Source organism: Melopsittacus undulatus, chromosome 4, assembly GCF_012275295.1.
Source record: "Melopsittacus undulatus isolate bMelUnd1 chromosome 4, bMelUnd1.mat.Z, whole genome shotgun sequence".
Taxonomy (NCBI): domain Eukaryota; kingdom Metazoa; phylum Chordata; class Aves; order Psittaciformes; family Psittaculidae; genus Melopsittacus; species Melopsittacus undulatus.
Window position 1 is genome coordinate 67,539,497 of NC_047530.1, and position 23,965 is coordinate 67,563,461.

Sequence of the window (23,965 nt, forward strand, 5' to 3'; positions counted from 1 at the left end):
AGCTATCAAGTTCACCCCTCTGGGTGAAGTCTCCATGCTCAGCGAAGCCCCACGGTGAGCAACAAAGCCCATCTCCCTGGGTTTCACTTGATCTCTGACCCTCGTGAGGTGCAGCTCTGCATCAGGACCTTTCCAGGCTGCCTGTGGCATTCCTGCTCTCCTCTGGCCCTGAGCTGCCTGCCTTTCAGAGAAGAGGATGGGGAAGCCTTTGAAAACTCTCTTATTGCCACAGGGACATGGGGATGTATTTGAAGGGAGAGACCTTCAGTACAAATGGCTCACACTAAAGGTGTAAATTAAACTAAACCCAAGTGATTGCCCATTTCCATTTCCCTCTGATTTTGTTCTGTGGAAAACAAACTTCCCCTAAAACCACCTCTCCTTTGCCACACACTTGCAAGGGCATCCCCTCTTTTGGGAATCATTCTCTAAGAAGAAGGACTTTGATGTAAGACTCGGGTTTCCTCCGTTCTCAGTCTTTTGATTTGAAAACCAGGCTCAGTTTTAGGAGTCCCGTGGCAGGGCTCCTCTGCCTAAACATCTCCCCTGCACACCTCCATCCAGGGGCAGGGACTGTAGGCAGATGCCTGACCCCAGAGGCAGGCATCACGTACCACGTGCCATGGCACAACAGGTGACGAGGAGCTGCAGGGCTCAGGCTTGGGGACCAGCTGCCCAGAGCAGGGCTCCCAGCAAACCTTTGTTGCAAGAGTCAAAAGGCTCCTTTCTTCTCCCGGTGACTCACTCTGCCTTGGAGAGCCAGGGACAAAGCTGCCCCTTTCCCTGTGCTGGGAGAGGTATTCAAGGCAGGAGGAGCCTTCCCAGGGTCCTCTGCAAAGAGCCTTTGGTGCCTGCTCCAGAAGAGCCCTGGGTTTGAAGAGATGCTGGAAGCCCTTGGAGGCTGTGTGAATGCCAGCATTCATTCAGGGCTCACTGAGCCATTCAGCTCTGCCCACTGCTCCCTCAAAGAGGAACAAGAATGAAAGCAGAGTTCAAATGCTTTTCTCCCTCAGTTCCCCCCTCCTCTCAGGGCACCTCTTTGCCTGCACTCTTCTCCCTTCCCCTTGAGATCTCCGCTCTCAGCCCCTTCTCTGCCAGGAGGAGGGAGAAAATGGGGACTCAGCCAGGCAAAGGGGTTTCACCAGCACAGTGCTTGGGTTTTCTCCTCTCCCCCCTGCAGAAATGGGTGAATTTCTTATTTTTTCCTTGCACTTTTCTGTCTTCTCCCTGGTGCTTACAGTTTGGGTTAGCAAAGGAGCAGAGGAGCACACAAGCAGGATCACATCTTGCCCTCTCCTGTGGCAACAGACCACTCATGGGGAGAGAAAATCTCTGCCCTGGGCTTCCTGCAGCTGACAGCCAAGGTGCCAGGGCACGGAGAGTGGGGGACCCCCTTCACCCACCCCTTCACCCACCCAAGGGCCCTGGTGGAAGAAAGCCACATGCCTGCACTATACTGCTGGCAGCTGGGATGTCCTCAGGGACGCTGACTTCGTAGCTGCTCTGAAGGAAGATGGGTCTGTTGTCATTGACATCCAGGACAGTCACATACACCGTGGCAGTCCCGGTGCGCCGGTTCCCAGTGGGGCCATTGTCTGTAGGGGAGAGAAAGATGAAGGAAGTTCTGGTCACCTCTGTCTCCTTGCACACAGGTCATACTGAGCCCTTAGACTGAGGATCCAAATTTTTAAACTAAAATCCTGTCTTTTTTGCAGCTTGCAAATCCCACACTGAGCCATGGCGTGGTTTGGTTTTATTCTGCCTGTCCTGAAAGAAAATGGAAAACCTGAATCACCCCTAAGCTCTGCCATGGAGCCACTGCCCAGGGAGGCTGGAAACACAGCTAGTCATTAAAACAACTTCATCGACTAATAGAGTGATATATGCTGGAAGGGACTGCTGGAGGTCAGGTATTTGGGAGATGAAGGCAGACAGGGTTCTGATGAGTTTTCTGTAGACCCATCTCAGCTCACAGCCAAAGAGCACCAGGACTGGTTGATGTTCAATAGATAAGGACATGGCACAAAGGGTGAGGTAATGTGGACCCTAAGTGGGCTTGGCTTTTCCAGCATGCCCAGTGCAAGTGAGCATTAAATCCACCCACCTGGAACCCATGGGATCTGCTGACTGGGAAAACACAGGCAGTCTGATACCCATTGGAGGGGCAGAACAGATCCTTTATCACCTGGGATCCAGTCCTGCAGACCCAGTGGCACTGGCAATGCCATGGCCCTGAGATTCATCACCAGGCCACTTACTTCTCCTTGCAAAAGGGATGTCTAAGTCTTCTGTAAACAGGCACATTATTATAAACCTCTGGGGATTATGGCCAAGATGCATTTGGCACATAGGCCCTCTGCCCATGCCAGGTGGCTCTGGATTAATCAGCAGCCACTGAGCCAAATGCTGGCATGGCATTAGGTGAATGATGCTGTGGCACTGGCACTTCTGGGTGGAGGTCTGCCCCAGATAGTGTGGAACTTCTTGGGAATGGGTGGCCTTGCCTGCCCTGGGGGAAAGGGAAAGCCCCGGAGCTGGGTGAGCCTGAGGGGTGAATTTACTGTCTGCAAAAGTCATGTTGGAGTCAGGACATATTAATGTGGGTTGTGAAATGCTAACACCAAACTCTGGTTTATAGAGTGCCTCAAAGGTTGCTGTCTGTCTGACTCTCTCATGAGGCCATTCAGCACGTGTGCAGCCACCCTGTGTGGCTGTGTGTCAGCAGTCCTATGGGAACAGTGGGAAATCCTTACCAATAGCCTCCAGGATCAGTGTATACGATGCCACAGTCTCCCTGTCCAGACTCACGACTGTCCTGACCACCCCATCTCTGAAGCCAACGCTGAATTTTCCATCCTGGTTCCCACCTGCAGCACAGGACAAGGACCAAGTCACCCTTTGTGATGGATGCAGAGAGCAGAGCCTGCGCTGCATGGGGTGCTGCAGCCTGGGCATGGGGTCAGCTCAACTGTGGAAAACACAAGTGCTTAGCCTGCCTTCCTGGAGGGCTGCATTTCACACACTTGTGAGCAATGCAAGCTTTGTAGGATGAGCTTGTGTCTTGTCCTACACAAAGCGTCTCTGCAGCAGAAGTGGGCAGAGCAGCTTCTCTGCCAAACCAAATGCAGTGCCTGCATCACAGCGCAGGAAAGGAGAGATGGTTGTAGGAAAAGCTGAATCATGTAAGAGCCAGGTCATTTCCTGAGTGCTTCAGAAGCAAACTGGGGTAACTGCACGTGGCCTGTGGTACCTGTGGGACAACACACACCGTTTCTCCTGCAAGGGAAGCTGGAGTGGCTGTGAGATGAAACATGAGGCTGCTATTGTGAGAAAAATGACTCTGGTGACACTTCTATTTCTACCCTCTTCCTGAGGGCTAAATGCCACATGTGCAGTTTGCAAGTCAAAGCACATCCAGGGGGTTCCCCAGCCTCCTGCTGCAGGTGCTGCAGATGCCTGCTTGCTCCCTGCCCACCCAAAACCACCTGCATGCAGGGCTACGAGATACCCTAAAACTCTAGAGAGGCTTCCAGCCATAAATGTGAATGCTGCCCCAGCCCTTGCTCCAGCATATTGCCCATCCTCATGCTCCTCCTGGCTGTATCTCGGAGGTGTGAGGGCAGGGGATGCCTGGGTTCGCCCCTGGCAGGGCACAGGCAGTCTGCAAAGCTGGAGCCAAGCGGGGCTGTTCAGTAGAGGGCGATGCCGTACAAGGTTTGGAGGGGCTGGTAAAGGCAGAGCTGATGTGCAGAACACGGTGGCTAAGGGCTGAGGCAGCCTCCTCCTTTCCACAACCAAAGACCCCTTTGCAGTGTTTGCAAGGCTGGCGTACCTGTGATGAAATAGCTGAGCTCAGCGTTCAGCCCAGCATCAGCATCCGTGCAGTTGAGCCGGACCACTTTGAAATCCCGGGCCACATTTTCAGGCAACGACACATTGTAGATAGCCGGGAAGAAGGTGGGGTTCTCATCGTTCACGTCCAGAACTGAAAAGGGGAGCAGATCTGAATGCCCCTGATTTGGCATTAGGGCTGCAGACGCCAGGCATTTGCTTTCTTCTGGGCTCCCAAAAACCACCTGTCTGCTGCTCCCTGCCACTTGTGTGGCAGGGATGCCTGAGCACTGGCTGTAAAGAATTGTCCTCATGGCTGCGGGCTGTATTTTAGTTGCCTCTAACACATACAGATGCCTCCCCTTACATCAAAAGAAACCTTTCATAACTGTAATTACAGTTACTGTTTGGACCAAACTGATTTCCATCTCCATTCAAAGAAAAATCTGGGGCTTAAATATAAGCTCAGTGTTTCCTCGTGGATGGCAGAGGGCTCTGGAGTTACAGGACCAGAAACTTCTTTTTCCAAGCTCAGGCCTGAGGATAATGCAAAGTCAGTTTATTTCCAGATGATGCTTATCCTCAGCACTAGCCTTGTGTGAAGGCCACTAAATAGAAATGTATTAAATTAAAGACAGACCACAGAATAAAGGCCCAGCTCTGAACTGGGATTACTTGGGCTGTCCAGACACGCAGCTGATGCAAATCACATGCTGAAGCAAAAGGCAGGCCAAAAGAAAAAGAAACACTGGGGATGGCAGAATGAAAGAAAAACAATACAGAATTTGAGGGCTTTGCCAGAAATGCCGTATTTTCCCCATCTGCACTATGCTGACTTCACACTGGACAAGATGTGAGGTCTGCAGAGATGGCAGTGCAGTGGGCTGCCCTCCCTACGTGTTGCCATACATAAAAACAGGCGTAATGGGTCAATTCATATACCCATTTGACTCCTCAGTGTGTCTCCTATATAAACTATACTTCCTCTGGTGAGGTGTCCTTGTCACCCATCTTTTTGGGACCAGAGGGGAACCAGGCAGGGCTTGGAGGGGTCTTGATGCACCCACCTTTGACAGTCAGGGTGCTGGTGGAGCTCTTGGAGGGCACACCGGCATCACTGGCCACCACCCGCAGGTAGTACTCAGCGATCCTCTCCCTGTCCAGCACTGTGGTGGAGGTGACGAGCCCGCTGGTGCTGTTGATGAGGAAATCCATGCGGGGCATCCCCACCTGCATGCGGTACGTCACCTGTCCATTTGGACCCTCGTCCAGGTCGATGGCCACTACCTGGTGGGGAGGGTGGAGGGAAGGGGGCAAAGGGGTGAGCATCAGCGAGCCTGATCATTTCCTGACAATGAAAATCACAGTACATAAATCCTGTGTTTCTTTGCCCTCAGGGATGCTGGGCTGAAACAAAGAGGCCTTGGAGCATCCCCTCTGCTGGGAGTGAGCACATGTAGTGGGATAGCACAACCCCTTCTGCATCCTTCCAGTTGCATTGCTAGAGGATGGACAGAATGTATTGCCTGCTTTGCAGAAGCAATGGCAGTGACAGCAGCTCCCAGCATGGGGCATTGCAGCAATGGGATATGCTCACCTGGAAGACAGAGGAGCCTGCAGGAAGGCCCTCAGCGATCTCAGCAGCAAAGGGCAGGTTTTGGAAAGTGGGGTCGTTGTCATTCAGGTCCAGCAGGTTGACGAAAACTGTGGCGCTGCTAGTAGCTCGCAAGGGTGGCCTCCCGCCTGTGGAGGCCAGGAACCGGGTCTCAAGGTTAGTGCCCCCAGTTGTTTCCACCCCTTTCCCCTAAAAAGGAGCTCTCACTTCCTGTGTGGACAATAGCGCAGGATGGGGCTGTCCCCTTGAGGCACTGACCTGTCCATGTTACCCCTTTCACTGCTGCTGGTCAGATGAACGAACACAGTCCCCTGGCAGGACAAAACTGACCCTGGCAGCAGGCATGCAAGGCAGACCAATGGCTACCTGTGCATGCAGCTGAAAAACAAGAGCAACACCAGCCTGTGCTTATCTCTGTCTTTCTGGCAGGATGAATGGGACAATGGCTTTAGCACAGTGCTGAGTGGTGCAAGAATATAAAGGGACGGAAGTTATATGTGCCGCCTGCCTCTTGGAAACTGGCTGGATAATAGAAAATTATCTTCCTATCTCTTTTTTTTTTTCCTAAAAAAGTTTCCCTAAGATCCTATTTCCAGAAAAGAATACATTTCACCACTTGGTCAGCTCTTTTCCACCAGCTACTCAATTGACTTTCCTAGATACTAATGGAGCCAGGCTGAGAAGAGGGAGAGTTTCTGCCTCTCAGGATCCTTGTCAGGGCTGCTACAGAAATGACTGTGCTCTCATTTTGAAGGTTTCTGGTTTGTTTTAGTGGAAGGTTTTAACCTACTCTCATTTTCTAACCTCAAAAACATCTTTGCAACTTGTGCTTAAAATAGAAAAGAAAAAGAAACTTCATCATAAAGGAAAAATCAGGCTGAGAAAATTCAACTCAACACGTGAAAACCATCAGGGAGGGAAAGCGGAGGTGAGGAGGGTGACATTTGCGCAACCTGAGCCCCAGCAATTTCCAGCTACGGTGGAGCCAGGCACTGTGGCAAAGACGAGCAGGAAGGAAGCGGGGCTTACAGTCAGTGACCGACACCACGATCCTCCGCATGAGCTGGGCCTCCTGGGCGTTGGGGTTCTCCCGGTCCAGCAGCACACCAGTGGTGCGGATCTTGCCCGTGGTGCTGTTGAGGCTGTAAAACTTGTTAGGGGGTCGGATGCTGTACACCACTGTGCCGTTCTCCCCCAGGTCTGGGTCGACAGCCACCACCTGCCACCGAGAAACAGCAAAATTAAAGATGGGAATTAACTCCCACAGGGAGTTCTCACATAGATCCACCAGTGTCGAACAATGAGGCTGAGCTCATGGGAGGCTTCCCCATACCGGCAGCAGCGAGAAGTTCTCCTTTCTCCATACAGCTATATATTTTCATGATACTTGCAGAGATTTCATACCCTTGAGACCTCTACTGTGGTGCTAAATCTCACTAAAATTGTTCTGCAAGCCTGGGAGGTAATGACATGGCAAGAAAGACAGAAGCACGCAGCAATTCAATGGGCTTTTTACTTTTAAATAAAGACAGCTAGAAAACAAGCATCCTTCAGGAAAATAAAATGAACAGGACAAAGAGGCACACAGAGGAACTTGTGCTGCCACATCGGAAATGCTGGAAATAATTCACTGGTGGAGTTCTCCATGCCAGACATTTTATGCTTTACTGTCCTCCCTGTGACATTTGCAATTACAGGGGACATCTACATTAAAAAAACCCCAACTTCATCACACTCGTAACTTCCCCGGCCCCTGCTGCTTGTCCTGCAGCTGAATTTACATCATATCAGTGACACAATAATTATTTTCCCAGCAACGAATTGGGATGTCAAAGGCAAGATGACATCAAACAGGCGCTGAGCAGTGGGGCCACTTGGAAGAGAGGAAACTGCTGAGCTCTGGCTGTGCTGCCAGACCTTTCTTCCCACCTCCCCCCTCCCCATAACTCCTTTTCTTTTGCAGCCTTCCTCCTTATATGATTTTGTGGATTCTCTTCGCTTTTCTCTCATTTATTTTCTGTTTCCTGCCCGTCATTTTTCTCCTGGCGTGATGGAGTACAAACCTCCCTCTCTCCTCTTTTATTTCACCGGAGGGACTTGAAAGGCTGTAAATCAATGTCTTTCAGAGAGGTCCTTGAAGGAGGTTGCAGGAGAGACTAAGAAAAGGAGAATTTGTCCAAACCTCACACAATATGGGGAGGGAAAAATGAAATCCCAGCAGAAAGGAGAAACCCATGGGACAGGCAGCAGTGAGGAGGCTCAGACGGTGCTTGACTGAATGTGACACCAGTTAGGAGGTGACTCCCTGCTCCAGCCAAACAGGTGACAAACTCACCAGGTGAAAGGAAGAGGCTTTAGCAAAACAGCCACCTGTCCTTGCACTTACTGTGGTGACATCCGAGTTGGGGGGGGTCATTTCCACCAGGTTAATGAAGTATGGCTCATCCTTCCATGTGGGGTAGTTGTCATTGATGTCCAGCAGCGTGATGTTTACCTGCAAGAGAGAAAGCAAGTGATGTATTAGCTCCTGGGGCAGCATGACATATCCCCTGGAGGTGCAGCACCAGGTACCCAACACAAGTTCACCCTCCAGAGGGAAAGCCTGCAGAAAAACAGCTTCTTGCATCTTCACAGCCAAGGCTCCTTGGCATATCTGATTTTGGTTTGGCTCCTGTGGACTTATTACTTTGCAGGTAAAATAACTGCAGGGGCACAAGGTGTGTTTTGAAGCAGCTACTTCACTGGAGGGACTGATCATGGTGGTGGGGGAGATGGTGCAGTGGGAGCACAGCTGGAAAGGAAGGAAAAACTGGTAAAAAGAGAACAAATAAATGGAATAAATGAGAAATCAGGAGGGTATGCTAACAGGGGGTGGGAGGTGCAAAGACAAGAGAGCAGGGAAGAGGGTGGTGCCCTGAAGTGTTACCTAGCTTCATTTTCAGCGTGAGAAATGTCATCTAAGTGACAGCAGTGAACCTGCGGGATGCCTCCTGTTGTCTATGAGTCTCTCACCTCCCCAGATCACCCATTTCAGTCCAGCCTGTGAATCTATAAAGGTGCTTGGGGGAAGAGCTGTAGTTCAAGGGAAGGAGGACAAAGGGATGGAGCCCCCGGTGCCTGGCTGGGCGTCTTCTGAGGTCTCCTCTGCCCCCCAGTGAGCGGGTCCTGCCGCCGCGCCAGGCTGAGCTACTGGTGCCACCCGGTGGCACAAAAGGCGAATCTGGACACCACAGTCCCCGGGCACAAGCCAAGGCACAGAGGTGGTATCTGCGGAGGTTGGTGACCCACCTTTACTGAGAGCACCCCAGGTGCTTGTCTGACACCCAGAGACCTTGCAAAGCCCGCAAATGGGCTCTTATTCCCAGATCAAGAATGATTATATGGAACAGCTTTGAGTCCCTGGTGTACATCCTTGCTAATGACAGCAGACAAACTGAATTGACCACCCACTTCTCACCAAGTTTTAACTGTCCTTAAATTTTTAGGAACTATGATGGTTTTCGTTTGGTTTCTTTGGGGTTTTTTGTTTGTTTGGTTTTTTGTTGTTTTTTTTTTTTTTTTTTGGTGGGGGGCAGGTGTGGTGGTTGCTTGGTTTTGCTTTTTGGGTTTGTTTGTTGGGGTTTTTTTCCCCTACTGTGCTGCAAAAACTTCGTTTAGCCTTTTGTTAAAACTGTTAGGAGAACATCATCTCATCTGGAGCCCCAAAGAGGGGCCAGCATCCACACTGCCATGCTATTGCCTGGCCATGGCAGCCACGTGCCTCTGGGAGGCTGCATAGGGAGCTTCTGGTCTGCTGTTTGGATCATACTCCTCCTGTCCTCAGCAGTAGCGACAATTACTTTAGGGATCTCCTCAGCACAACCACAGTATTTCTCTGCATCACCCTCTGTTACATGGGAGATCTCTCCCGCAACCCAGTTGAGCATTCCAGGGCCAGGGGCACCCAAACATTATGAGATGTTCAAACCAACATGGTGCCATGAGCAGTGAGAGATGGATCTTTGGCTTTTGACCTCCTGATATTTCCAAAGACTTTTACAAAACCTCTGCAAACAACAGGCCTCCCTGATGCCTGCAAAGGGCAAGGCAAAGCACTGGGCTTCATTCTGCAGAACAATGGCTTGTGCCTCCACTAGAACTGTCTGAGGAGCCTAGGCATCACAAACTGGTTGGAAACCCTTGATACAGGCAGTATGTGAATAGCAGTCATCAAGAACAACTAAGCTTGCCTGCAGGCTTTCCAACTAAGCATTTTCTCAAGAGGCATGAACAAAGGGAGATGTGTTGCAGGTGGAATAGGTACCTGTTATCACCTTCACATGGAGAGCTGAGCATGTAAAGCTCTGGAAGGTCAAGTGGCTCCTGAGTGAATGTCTTGCCAGGAAAGGGAGACTGATTCAAAGGTCTACATAGCCTGCACAGTCATTCTGCAAAGGGCTGTGAGCAGTAGTAGGTGTAGCCCAGAGGGCAGACACCACTCTAAGCTCTTTATCCATTCACACAGCTAAAATTAAACACTGCTAGCATGCAGAACTGAAGCACCGGTGCCTGGGCAGCCCTTCCCAATGCCAGCCCCAGGCAGGCACCTATGGCTTAAAAAGATGGGAATTGCTCCTTCACACACTCACCATAGCAATGCCTGTCTTCTGATGGTGGCCCACGCCTCCATCCACCGCACGGACAATGAGGATGTATTCAGATTTGGCCTCCCGGTCCAGCAAAGATGTTGTTGTGATTTCTCCTGCAGCCACAGGGGATGAGAGAGATTAGAGATGTTGTACGGTGAACAGGGGTACTGGTGAAAAAAAGGGACACTCAAACCCAGAAACAGGATCCTTCACAAATGGGCCCTTTCTTCTGATTCATTTTTAATAGATGGATCCTGGAAAGGTCAGCATGTGAATAAGCACCTGCAGACTTCCTGCTGTAACTTCCCCTGGGAGCCCATCTAACAACTGCCTGAGATCCCTCACACTGCTTTCTGCACAGGATGAACTGAAAATCATGTCAGTGGGGAAAGGTGGGCAGGAGCTCCTTTGATAGCCAAAGCTTTTTCTTAGGTGTCACTCCCATCAGGAGCTGAGCTTCCACTGACCCCTCAGCCAAAGCTCTCACTGTGACCAAGCAAGTGGTGGTATCTGAAATCTAGTGAATCCCTTGGATTGTGTGCCTCCTAAGCAGGCTGCTCCAGGGAGAGGAGGAAGGTGAAAGAGGAACAGTGATGGGGAAGAAAGCCAGGGGAAATTGAGGAGAGGGAACTGAAAGGAAAAGCAGGAGAGCATGTGCAAAGGCTCACCTGAGCGAGCATTGATCCGAAAATGTGAGGAGCCCTCCAGGGAGTAGATGATAGACTCCTGCCCGTATTCCCTTGACCGGTCCATGTCAGTGGCATTGAGAAACAGCACCGTGGCTCCTTAGGGGAGTCAGAAATGAGGGCTGGGATGAGCATCTGCAGCCTGAAGCAGCTCTACCCAGCTGCCCTGTGCCCCCAACACCACTCCTGCAGGTCACCCAGCCAAGGGGTCCCCTCACCTGTATGCCAATGGGGCCAAACCCCCAGGCCCCTCAGCTGTGAAACTCTGACATGTCTCTGCCTTTTACCTTTCCAAAAAGCCATCACCCACCCACTTCTGGCAGTAAGACACCTAGGTCCCTTCTGCTAGCCTAGAAAAGGAGCAGAGGTGCGCTCCGTACCTGCCATAATGTCCTCCATGATGGTTATAACGTAGGAGGCCTTGCTGAATGTGGGGGGGTTGTCATTTTCATCCTGAAACAAAGACAAGAGGCTGGTTGGGAAAAAGGCAAAATCATCAGGTAGCTACAAAAGTCTGGTATGGGGGATGCTCCTGGCTGACTGCGTCTCAAGATGTGACCAGCTCAAGACATGAGCATGGGAAAGGTGGGCTTGAAGACTGCTGAGGTTAGGGTAAGTGGATTGCCAGTGACTTTGCTAAGCTATACAGTGGGGAAAATACCAACTATCTCATTACTGAGAACCATGGACAACAGGTCTGAAACCAAATTGGACTGGTCAGTGTAGCTGCTTAGCTTTGGCTACTTTTGTTTAAGAGGACTGCTGTGGGTGTTTGCAGAGAGATCAGCTACAATATTTTTTGGGAGAAAGCTGTTAGCATACACATGCACTCCCTCCAAGCCTGTCTTTGCCAGCAACTATGGCCAGCCTGGTGAAACCAGGCAGGAGTAATTGCTTGAAACATCCCTCAAAACAGATTTTGGACCAGTTTAAAGCTCCTCCAGGGGGCCTTTAAATGCTATTTAAACAATGTCAAGAATCTGCCCTAAATGAACCAAACCCAACAGCCTATGGAGGGAAGGATGGAGCTGCCAGGACATTAAAACACTGTTATGGACTTTGCTGTTTCCCTGGGGCTGCTCTAGAGACATGCTCTACCTGGAGACTGCTGATGGACCTGCAGGCTCAGCTGCTCCTGCTGCCACCAAACTTGATATTTGAGGCAATTTCACATGCCACAGATGCCCATCGTACTGCAATTAAATTGCCATCCTCTGCTCTCATTGCTGGAAGCAGGTGGTCTTTAATCAGCCTTTGCATCACTCAGCTTTCACCATGCCTCTTCCAAGGCTAATGAGAAAACTGCTGGCTGCCCAGGGTGCTGTCCTCACCTTCCCTTCTCCTCACACAGCAGGGTTGGGGTCATCACCCCCGGGCAAACACAGGAGGTCTGGGCAGTTTAAAAGCAAAGGAAATGTAGATGAGCACGCTTCCACATGTCACCTGCAGCCAGACCCGGGTAAGCTGTGCCTCCATTCAGGCTGGGTGGATGCAAGCCAGAGCAGACACCATGCTGTTTCTCGTTAGTGGTCCTGACTTCATCAGGCTGTGCTCAGCACTGCCACAGCCCAGCAAGCCAGCTCCCAGGGAGGCAGGGCCATCTCTCCATCTGGCTGTAGCTGGTGTGCACCTGCCTGCAGCACAGCGCATGGCTTTCCTACTTGAGAAGGACATTTTCCACTTCAGCAACATGGACTCCAAAGCTCCCCACTGCAAACCTTCCCATGTGTCTCCTGTGGCATCTGCAGCAGTGCAAGAGGACCCAGCACGCTTCCTCCTCTCCCACAGTAGAGGGCATCCAGCTGAACACCTAAACCCAGCTTCTCTTGTTCCCTTAAACCTCAGCCTTCCTCCCTATACCCTCATCCTCAGACAGCACTATATCATCTTCAAGGATGCAGAGAACCGCAGATGCCCATGCTAAGCACACAGCCCCCTTTCCTCCAGACATACACACTCTATAAGTTGCTGGCCCATCGCCCCGAACGGAGCAGCAGCGGCAGAGAGTGAGGCAGAAACTTATTAGCAGTGATATTTCCCCGGACCCTGGCGTGGCGCGCTATTAGTTCTGATTCGGCAGCTCCCTCTACAAAAGCGTATTGTCCCCTAATGGGAAATCTACAAGGCGAGTTTGACTTCTTTATTAAAACCAACAACCAAAGGCTGAACAAAAAATTACCTCCCTCCACACTCGCTCTTGTTCTGCCTTTTCACGGCTCTTGCCCCTCAAGTACCGGTGTGAAACACTTCCTCCTCATTCTCTTCTTATTTTGGGGCTTTTTTTTTATTTTTTCCTTTTTTTTCAGTTGACAGAAAATCCCTTCAGTTGAGAGTAGGAAAAGTAACAGCTACTTAAAACCCACCAATGTACAGACTCAGCCCGGAGGAGATGACCCACTGAAGTGTGGTCTTTAGAAAGAGGTGTTTATGCTGTCTGAAGCACAGTTTGGGAAAGATGTATTTAACCACCACTAACCCTGCCCACACTGCTTTTTTCCCCTCTCCCGATCATGCTGGGGGAGCTGGAAGAGAGGCACGCTCTTGGGACTTCACTCCCATCCTACAGCACTGTGGACTTCATCTTCTTCACCTTCTCAGACTGATGCTGCTGCTAGCCTGGCTTAGATCCCATCACTGCAAGACTGACAGGTTATCAAGCAAACTGTCTCCATTGCCAATACCTCCCTCCAGATGTCCTCTAACCACAATGTGCCTCAAAGTGACAATTTGATCTAATCTTCCCAAGGAACACTGTGATGCTTTACCTCTCCAAACAGCAACCTCTCCTCGAGGGGGTTTGTACATGAGAAGCTCAGCAAAGCCCGCAGCTGGGCCAGGACAGCCAGTGTTGGGAAGATAAATAATCAACTGTCCCTGATTGATTCAGGGAGTGATAATTTCCAGCATGACAAGTGTGAATGCACAGCCAAAGCTCTCTCCTCTGCATCCAAGCTGTAGCGAGTGCCTCCTGGCTATGGCCATGAAAGGCATTCCAGTTAGGATTCCCTGTGACCCGAGAGAAGGGTTCACCAGGTGCTCACTGAACCTCTCTAGTCAAAAACAAGAGCAGAGGGTAGATCTCCATTCCATCTCCAACTCTTCTCCTCACCCTATATTCAGCTGCGGCTGTTGCCACATTGCTTTCAGTGGTTTCCCAATGCATCGTGCATGGCCAAGGAGAGGGAGGAGGTGCATGGGGTCAGGACAGCCCATCAGCTCTTGTCTGTGGTGACAGCCCTCAGAGACACTCTCACTCACCCTCTGCCACTCAGACCTTATCACATGACAGGGACAGTATTTCTTTAACCAGTATGTCAGGGACACATACATACATGACACTTACAGGACACATATATACATACTTGAGATACGGGTAATCACAACCCACATGTACGCATCCAAGGGCAGAATAGGCTTGCTGGGTTATTGATGAGTTAATGGCACCGCTACAAAGCAATTGTACAGAAACCACAACAGATTGATCAGGCACAATACTTACAAACACCTCTATGGTGACAGGGACGGTGCTGTTGAGCGGTGGGTTCCCAGCATCCTTGGCCATCACAGTCAGGTAAATAACTCCATTGGCCACCTGCTCATAGTCAAGGGGGTGGTTCACGCTGATCACTGAAAGGATGCAAAGCAGGGCAGTCAGGGGGCATTCATGCACCGAGCAGGACAGCTGGCAGGCTCAGAGTGTGGCCCATCCACACCAGCTCCCCAGCCCCAACAGTGACTGCTTGAGGTGGCAATGCCCCTAGAACATAAGTCCTGGGCATTACTGAGCCAGCATAACCCAGAGCAAGCTGTACACCCGCAGAAACATAGCTCCGCAGTGGCTTGGCTCAAGTCCCGCTACAAAGGAACATGTTGCAGGTGAGATCAGGTCAGGACAAGCAGAGGAGCTGCCAGGACAACTTCCTAAAGCCTGTTGATATGATGCTTCCAGGAGTATAAATGCAGCCTGAGCTGCTGCTTCTGCTTGTCAAGGGCTCCGTGGTCCCTGGACCAGTGCTTACCTCCATACCCTTCTGACACTGCAATGTCAAAGAAATCTTGAAAGGCAGATGCCTGCACAATGCTGTATGTGATCTGGTTGTTTGGAGGGGAGTCTTCATCAGATGCCTGGGGAGTGAGCAGAGGAAGTAAATGAGCATGGGAGCTGAGATGTGCAACAGTAAAGAGACAAAGGGATAGGAGATGTAGGCTGGGCCCAAGAAGAGTGAAAAAGTGATGGAGGAAGATGCACTCATCAGGGAAGATGCACCCCGCGGAGGTTTGCAAACCAGCCTCTCCTCCCATCTTGAATCCCAGAGGATCCCGCTGGGTCCCCCTCTCCTGGTCTCCCTGCATTACTCATCCAGCCTGGCTCTATGGAGGGAAAGAAAGCCATGCTTTTCATCATGGCAAAGTTTGGTTTTGTGCTGAAGGAGCAAACAGTCTTCTCTCCCTGCCTTCTCTCCACAGCAGATGCTTACAGCTCCATCAACGACAGAGCACCTTCCCCTCGGTGCCTGCTGACTTGATTGAGCAGAGCAAGGCGGTACAGAGGTAGTGCCTGTGCCCTGGGAGAAGCCCCAGGTCCTGGGGATGCTGCATACACACAGGACTTGGAGGAAAGGAGAAGGAGGAAGTGAGCTCCTGGCTGCAGCACTGCACCTAAGTGCACTTCACATTAAAGCACAAAGCATATTTTAGGAGGAACACGAGAGATGGCAGCAGGGACAGCTGCAGGGGTGGATGGGGACATAACCACTCCTGTCTCCCCACAGCACATCCCAAGTGGAGGAGCTGCTCCAGTCCCTCACCCGGAGCCGGACCACCTGGGTGACGGAGGGCTCGTTCTCCCGCAGAGCCCCCAGGTATGCCTCCTTCTGGAAGGTGGGGACATTGTCATTAACATCGAGGACATTTATCCTGACGCGTCCTGTCGTCTCCTCCCCACCGCCGTCTCGGGCGATGACGGTCAGGGTGTAGCGCTGCATGGTCTCAAAGTCTAGCCGAGCTGTCAGAAGGATTATGCCGGTGTCCTTGTCCAGTGAGAAACTGCAGGGACAAGAAAGGAGAGGGAAAGCCCTGGTGACCACATGCTGTGGATAGAGAGACAGGGTGGCAGCAGCCTGAGAGCTGAGAACCTCACAGCAGGTGAAGTTCATGGCTTTCTTCTGAAAAATATTATGTCCTAGAACATCTCCAAGAGCTGAGCACAGGTGGTGGAGTAGAAACCCTCAGTACTGCTCTACAGGCAGAGAAAGGGGGCTCAGAGGCCCCCACATCCCTTCTGCTTGGGCAGCTTGGGCAGCCCACATACCTCCCCCAACTACCCACCATGAGTGGGTAACACACGATGCCCCAGGGCCAACAACTGTTGGTCTCTCTAGGTCCCAATTTAGCAAAGTGATTAAATGTGCTGAGCATCAGGCATGTGCTCAGGTTAACTCACCCTGCTGGGAGACACCATAGTGTGGTTTTCACAGGGTGTATCACAGGGACAATATGTATGTAGGACATAACAAATGCCCTTAATTGCCATCTGGCTTCTTGGTGAGGGTAGAAGAGGATTTTGAAGAATCAAAGTCATGCTGGTGGGTTCAGTCACACTTACCGGTCAGGGTCATCGCTGAAAAAATAACTGACTTTCCCGTATGTGCCAACATCATTGTCAGTTGCCTAAGAAAATAAAAGTTTATTGATAAATGAAGGTATTTATGGGAATGTTGCATTACACACACTAGTGAATCCATTATGTCCTATTTACCTCCTTCTACCCAGATGCCAGCAGGCAATGCCAGTGCATACCTTATGTGCTGCCATTTATCACCAGAGAGATGAAGGGCTGGGGCTGTCCTATGCTTGCCTGAGTTATCCTGCACATCCCTGACTCCCAGCCTGCTCTAGATAATAGCCCTCTATCAGTGTCTCTCAGCATCACTCCCCAGACCTTTGGCAGTGGGAAACTTTATGCTTACTTATTTTCCTGATGCACTGAGCTAATATGGAAGCACAAGTGAAATAAATATCTCCATGGACCATTCTTGTGGGACACCCATCCTGGCCCCACGAAGCCAAAGAGTCAAGACCCATAAGCACATGTCCAACCATTCTCTGTGCATTCAGGGCTGGCAGCATGCTGGGGCTGTTGGATGAAAAAGAAAAACCTATCCCACTTCAAAACTCCCCCCACCAGGCTAAAATACAGACCAGGAAAAGCAAGGAAAGAGATGCAGATCCTGCTTTCCACAAGCTGATCCCATCAGGCAGCCCTTCTGGGAGTGCAGTCTGTTGCAACCTCACTGAAAGACTGACACATCTCGGGATGCTGTGGCATGGGCCTGCAGTGCTAGCTCTCCACCAGTGCAGTGCAGAAGTGGCTGCATGTACACTGCTTCCCGCTGCTGAAGCTGGAGCAGTCTGGTCAGGGCTAAGCAACCAGCACATTCTGGGGAAGGTGTGTAAAACACAGTGTGTCAGCTCTGGATGAGCAAGGCAAGATTTATGCATGTTTAAAAGTTTTTTCTCTAATGACTACATAAAATATGCATGAGCAGCGGCAGCGAAAAGGAACAGGAAATTTTATTTCTAGGTGAGGAAAGTGGAATGTGAGCCCCAAAATACTCTTTTTCTCCCCCACTATATTTTCTAAATGGAGGCCTGTCTGGATTACTTAGACACCAACAGGTCTGTGAAAAAGCAGGGTCAAAGACACATTTTATGTCCAGATACCAGCAAAAGGCTGTATTTTAGGACTGGCATGGAACACAGCCTGTTCCTGAAACCTTCCTGATTTATTGATGGCCTTGATTACCCTTGACAGTAGACCAGGAGCTTGAACACACCAAACTGCTTTACCCCTATGTGCTGCTCACCTGCCACACCACAGGGTGGCAGAGAGGAAAAGGCATGAAAACTAGGTAGGATTCATTCATTTTTTCTCACCCCCGATGCTTTCCCAGCTTGAGTGTTAAAGTCCTGCTGCTTTACACCAGCTGAGGGGTGGGCTGCTGGAGCCAGCCTTTCAGACCTACTGATTTCGCCGATTTTCCTCTCCACTGCTAAGATGTGTTTTACTTCTCATGTTCATTGCAATTGCATTCAACAAAATGGAACAAGCCTGCCAAAATCTGCCTGGAGAGATGCCCAGAGAGTGAGCAGCACCTGCTCCTGGAGGGCAGGCCCCTCTGGGATGCATCTCCCTCCTTGGAGGACAACAGGGAGGACACTTACGAAGGTGCACCATGCGAGGCAGAGCCTGCCTGCTTTTCCAAAGGAAACACCTGGGAGGAGGGGCATTAATCTACCATCTGCCCACCCCAGCTTCCCTCAGCCAGTTAATACTGGTATAAATTCCTCATCCTAACACCTGCCACCAGCCCAGGTGGCTATGAATCATGGTGGCAAACTCCCAAAGCTTTGCTGGGGCTGACCTAAAAAGGGCCCTGGGCCCCCTCTCCTCAGATTCCTTGAGTGCTTTGAGCATCCTCAGCATTGCCTCGTACAAGCCAGCCCTCAATCTTCCAGCCAAGATTTTCCCCAGCTATTATTTCTGTGCCCACAATCTCTGTGAACCCCTAGATCCCATTAATCCCTAAGTGGCTGGTGTGAGATCAAAGCCCAGAAAGGCACTTTCCACGCATCTGGATAGGCCGGTGATGAGATAGTGATTTACAGGGGGCCTGACAGTGCCACAGAGCACAGGCAAAATGAATTCCCTTCATTTGGCCCCGTACAATTGCACTTGTAAGTGCTTACTGCAGTGACAGACAACACTGGGAAAGTGTAATTTTCTTCTGATGGGGGAAAAAAAATATAATGAAGGAGGAAGGTTAAAAGAAGGTGAGCACAGAGCCTCTTGGTGTGGGAGGTGGTGGGGAGCCAAGCCAGGAGGGTGGGCTGGACCCTGAGCTATGGGGATGCTACGCCAGCCAAAACTGCCAGCAGCACAGTGACCCGCTCACGATGAGCCAGGAGGCTGGGCAACCTAGCTCTGCCCCGAACACCACCTCGTGAGCCAGGCTAATTAATTACCCTGATTTACACCAGGGGAGGTGGGAGGTGATGCCTGCTTGATGGCTTTCCTGGCAACTGAACATCATGGACATAATGCAGGGCAACACAGCAGCTTACTTGAGCGTGACAGGGAATATACGAAAAGCAAAACCATGCACGCTCAGCATATTTAATTTTGGATCTACACTTGTTTCTGCATTACCAATCTTTTCCCCTCTAAGGGTAAAAAAGATGCTCAGATGCTCAAACCCCTCAGGAGGTGACATGCACCCCGTTTGCAAAGCAATCCTGAGAGTTCACAGGGAACACATGCAACCTGCATGCAGAACACCCCAAATCCCACTGAGACAACAGCTTTTGGGGCCTTTCACAATTCCTGGGTACCAGCTGTTTCCTCACAGCTCAGCCCCTTGACTGACTGGTCATCCCCCCCAGGCATGCACTCATCCCTCTCAGCAGCCGGGGGAGGAAAGGCATCTGGCTGGAAGTATCCCGGGGTTCCACCTGGAGAAGCAATCAAATGGCTTTTACGTCTGCTTCTCTCCTGCCCAGAATATTAAAGTGGGATTTGCCCACTGGAGCCTGCAAAAGGACAGGATGAAAACGTGGGTCCACATCTGTACTTTTATGAGCTGTCACAGGCACAGACCATTTCTAAAAAACCACATTTGTGCAGCTAAACTCTGGGAGAGTGGCAAGAAGAGAAAGCCTGGATAACCCAGAGGATTAATTTACTGAGCTGCAGGATGGTGTGGGCACCCGGTACATGAATCACAGGTGCACAAAAATACCCACACCCAGATCTCAATCCATCCACATCCCCCAAGCAAATATTCTGGAGATCCCCTTTCTGTCCCCCACCAGGGGCCATCGTGTACAGCTTTCCCCACCAGCCTGTGGGCCCACAGAGCCAGAGGCAACACCGAAGAACCAGTGAGCAGTTCTGGTCCCGTGGGCAAATCTGCAGGAAAGGGCATGTCGTCCAATTTGTTCAGGAAACAATAGCAATGTTTGACATGTCATCAGGATTGATGGAGCAGAAATTTACATGGGAGAATTCAGTTTTAAACAGCTCCATGGAGCTTCGCCCATAATGGTTTCAACATTCATCATCCACCGAGCTCACTCAATGACTCTTTAAACTGCCTGAGATTAACTCTACTCACAGCAGCTTCAAGGAGTATGGCATGAAGAGCAGGGAAGGGCTGGAAGAGCCAAGAAGAGCCTTTCAGGGCAACTTGGATCCCCTGTGGAACCCCCAGTATGGAAGTCCTCCCCCCAAATCTGTCAGACAGGTATAAGCAGCTGGAGGTTGGTTATAGGGGTGACGAAAGTTGGAAGGATGTCTGTTACTGTCTGGATGAGGCAGGCTGCCACGTCTTGCCTGCCTGAAGATGGCTACATCAGCACCAAGGGAGCCAGATCCTTCCCACCCTTCCATCTGCATGGGGCTGCTAGAGCAGGTGTCAGCTCAGTTTGCTCCTGTTTGCTCTCTTTGTTTTCCTTCCCCTACCTCACACGCAGAAACCAGGAAATAAAAACTGATGGGGAGCAAATTGCTTTGGGCAGAAGCTCTCTGCTTAAAAGAGTTGTAGCACGAAAGCAATTACAGGACATCAAAAAAGCTGTCAGGATACTGGAGTGACCAGGCATGAGTCTCGTCCTCCAAGGCACCAGTGCTTGGGCTATGGGAGAAAGCTAATAGAAGGAGGATTCCTGTCTGCTTCCTCCTTGTTTGCAGTTTTCTAGGAAAGTAAATGAAACGGGTATGGTTGCTCCTTGGTGCAGCCTGGCAGTCACAGGCTGCACAGACCATGGTACAAGCAACCCAGAGCAGGGAGCCATGCCCTGTAGTCATACTGACTTTTGGAGCCACCTAAACCTAGATGTGTTAAATGGCAAGCATCCCTTCTTAAATGCAATCACTGCAACCTTCAGGTGCCAGGGGAGTAACAGCTAACCTCTGGTATCCACCCAGATTGCGGTTTGATTTGTGATTTGGGGAAGAGAAATGTGAAGGGCCAAGAGCTTCCATGAGAAGCAATCTCCGGGCTGCGAAACCACATCAAGAAAACCAATGGAAAACCTACTTAAAGCCATTATGCCCTTCCCAGACGGAAAACAGCTCTCTTGCTGGTATCACCTGCCTTGACCACACTCTTTCCCAGGCCTTTAGAAAGCAGCTGCCTGGTGGGAGGTGGCAATCAGGCGCAAGTGGAGCTCGCGGCTGGCCGGCATTGCCGAGCTGGAGCCCAGTGGCATGATTAGCTGAGAAGGAGGGAGGTGGGAGCGAGGTGATGCCGAGGTACCGAGGTACGGCCGCTGCCGTCTAACCCAGCAGCTCCAGACCGCGTGCCGAGCCGGGAGCTCAATCGCCACTAACGACCTTAGAGGGCTGTGCTGAACCTGGCTGGGTGGGAAGAAATAGCCAATCAACCCCCCTGGGAACTGCAGAGCTTTTCCCCACCTGTTCTGCCAGCCACCGGGGAAAACAACAGCCGGCTTGATTGTGTTTTGTAACAGCGTTCCCTGCAACACCAGCTCCTTGCAAGAGAGGTTAACACTTGCCTGGGCAGCCTTGATTTAATGGGGAGTAATGTACTGCAGCTGGGCTGCTGCAATAGCTGGAGACCAGGGTTTAAAGCATGAGCGGACAGAAGACACCCCTTGAGTGAGAGAAGCTGGCATCTTGAGCACGCATTTCCAGTATGCAAAGTGACACCCAAACCATTTAGAAGCCTGTCCTGGTGTTTTTACTGGAGCTGGGCACAAGTTTTCCACTAATGAATCGTATTGATTTCATATTCTCCTGTTGTCCACCTAAATGGCAAGCAGCACATCTGATAGATTAAATAACCACACAATTGCCTGGCTTGACATCTCAATCACTTTGCTGTTGGGTCTCTAATGAATTTTACAGCCCAGCAAAATGGAAGAAATTAAGGTCAAAGTCCAGTGGAGGAAATATAAATCCCCAATGATCCCTGAAGTATTCACAAAAGCTCCTGGAAGCCAGTCATGCCTCCCATCATCTGCAACTCTATTTCATTCAGGAGATGAGCATGAGCATCATCTGAGGCACATCAGGGAGAAGGGCACAAAAGGCAGAAGAGGAGGGAAGAGCCAAACTGATCCTCACCTGGACATGAACATGTAGTGGTAGAACAAGGGATAATGGCTTTAAAATGAAAAATAGTAGATTTAGTTTACATATAAGAAAGAAGTTCTTTACTGTGAGGGTGGTGAGGCACTGGAACAGGTTATCCAGAGAAGCTGTGGAAGTGTTCAGGGCCAGGCTGGATGGGGCTTTGAGCAATCTGGTCTAGTGGAAGGTGTCCCTGCCCATGGCAGAGGGCTTAGAACTACATGATTGTTAAGGTCCTTTCTAACCCAGACTAGTCTATGATTCTGTATTGAATCCTGGCTTGGAGAAAGGGAATGACAAAGCCCAACCTTTGTCCAGAAGCAATGAAGATAATTCACCCTGAGTGTGAAGAAAATCCAGTCAGAGAGTGGGCTTTTCAGTTTGTCAGCAAGGGATAGTAAACCCAAAAAATATACCTGCCAGGAAGAGGCATTCCCAGAGAGAGTAACAGGGATGCTCCTTGTTAAGCCCAAGAAAACTATGGTTCAGAAACCATAGGCTGAGCTATAGGAAGACAACATCCTCACTCCCCAGGAGCTGGAAACTAAACTTGAGTCTCAGTCAGACAGCAATATCCGCTTCTTAAGGGTGTTTTAGAGGATGGAGAGCCTTAGGTTTACTTCTGTGACTGGAGTTACCAAAAGGGGTTTGGTTACAGGATACAGCAGCCAGCCATTGGAAGACCAAGCAGAGCCTATGGCCTGAGGAAGAAGCAGCCTCTGGATGGTGCAAACGATCTCAGGAGATTGATTTACACATCTCATGGCTCCCAAATGCCCTGTTTAGGTAAATTAGCCTCCCCTTAACACCTCAACAGCAGCTGGTCAGCAGCATGAGGCTGCACAAGATCATCTCTTCATGGGGTGATGTTGCTTCTGTCATTGCTTCAGGTAAGGCACCTGCTGGGTGCTGATCTGCATGGGAGCTTTTTGCTCAAGGAAATAGAGCCCTGGATGCTTTGGGAGAGATGTGGGTGCTGTGGGTATGGGGGAGGCCAGCTTGGAAAACAGATTAAAAACCCAGGAGCAGTGGCTCTGTTGGAGCTTTGCAGGTGGGAAAGCATGATAGAGTTGCCCTTGCTCAGAGCTGCTAAAGGTGGGAGAGGACATACTGAGGTGAAGATGGTTATTGCCCTAAAGGGACTGCTGGCAAGGATGTGTGAAGCTGAGGTGTTCACATGGCAGCAAGCAGCACCTTGGGAAAAAATTCTCCTTTCACTTCCTGGACACCTCCTACATCACCATCAAGAGAAAACTACCCAACTTTATATCCTACTGGGAACACTGGGGAATCCTGTTGCCCATCTTGTGCTTTGCAGAATGCAATTTTGACAGGAGCAGGTCTGCATTTGCTCTTCATTTTTCTTTCCCATCTCACGGCTGAAATGGCTTTTTTGGGGAGGGAGGGGTGTGATGTGGTGTGTCTGTGATTTTGTTTTGGTTTTGCCACCTTTGCGCTTTAACTGTGCATTTATCCTGACAGCTCCATCAGGACAGGGAGAGGCTGCGAAAGCTGCAATAAGTGTCTCTCTCCTCAGCGCTCAGGCTGTCATGATTCCTATTCCATCCCATTTCAGTCTTACGGATTGATATTTAGATTAAAGAGATAAACACAGCCAAAGAGCACTGGGCCCTGACAAACAGAAGAGGACTTCAGATCTGTCAATCATGCTGCTACCTGGTAACTCCCTCCTCCCCTTTCTTTTATTTACAGAGCTGGATTGATAAGAATATTTAACAGGAACAAGGAGAACAAGCATATTTTTAGGTAGGTTTTTGGGGTTTTGGTTTGGGTTTTTTTTTGTTTTCAAAAAATAAGAGGTGTGCAGGAAGAAGACAAGCCATTCATGTTTAACTTTCCGGTAATTTGGAATTGCCTGCTTTGATTATTTAACTATTTACTGTTTCATGTATTTGCAGTTTTTCTCTCCTCTTGCAGATAAAGGATTCAATTTTCTTTTAAGCGGTGGGGAAATTGGAAGAGATTTTGTTCTGTTTAAGCACAGCTGGAGTCAAAACACTCAGGGGGATTGACAACAACAAGATCAATTAAG

At 50.3% G+C, this 23,965-nt stretch overlaps 1 protein-coding gene across 1 annotated transcript in view; it reads right to left on the reverse strand.

Moving 5' to 3' along the window:
* Positions 1 to 23,965, reverse strand: part of CDH23 (cadherin related 23) — a 210,892-nt gene that overhangs the window by 50,757 nt on the left and 136,170 nt on the right. Inside the window, exons 14-27 of the mRNA XM_031053064.2 lie at positions 16,366 to 16,430; positions 15,569 to 15,806; positions 14,780 to 14,885; positions 14,260 to 14,387; positions 11,141 to 11,213; positions 10,743 to 10,859; positions 10,075 to 10,187; positions 7,833 to 7,940; positions 6,476 to 6,665; positions 5,429 to 5,574; positions 4,899 to 5,118; positions 3,833 to 3,985; positions 2,754 to 2,867; positions 1,447 to 1,595 (exon numbers count right to left, since the gene is read on the reverse strand). Coding sequence (XP_030908924.1) covers positions 1,447 to 1,595; positions 2,754 to 2,867; positions 3,833 to 3,985; positions 4,899 to 5,118; positions 5,429 to 5,574; positions 6,476 to 6,665; positions 7,833 to 7,940; positions 10,075 to 10,187; positions 10,743 to 10,859; positions 11,141 to 11,213; positions 14,260 to 14,387; positions 14,780 to 14,885; positions 15,569 to 15,806; positions 16,366 to 16,430 — 1,920 coding nt within the window. The remainder of the gene's footprint in view (positions 1 to 1,446; positions 1,596 to 2,753; positions 2,868 to 3,832; positions 3,986 to 4,898; positions 5,119 to 5,428; positions 5,575 to 6,475; positions 6,666 to 7,832; positions 7,941 to 10,074; positions 10,188 to 10,742; positions 10,860 to 11,140; positions 11,214 to 14,259; positions 14,388 to 14,779; positions 14,886 to 15,568; positions 15,807 to 16,365; positions 16,431 to 23,965) is intronic.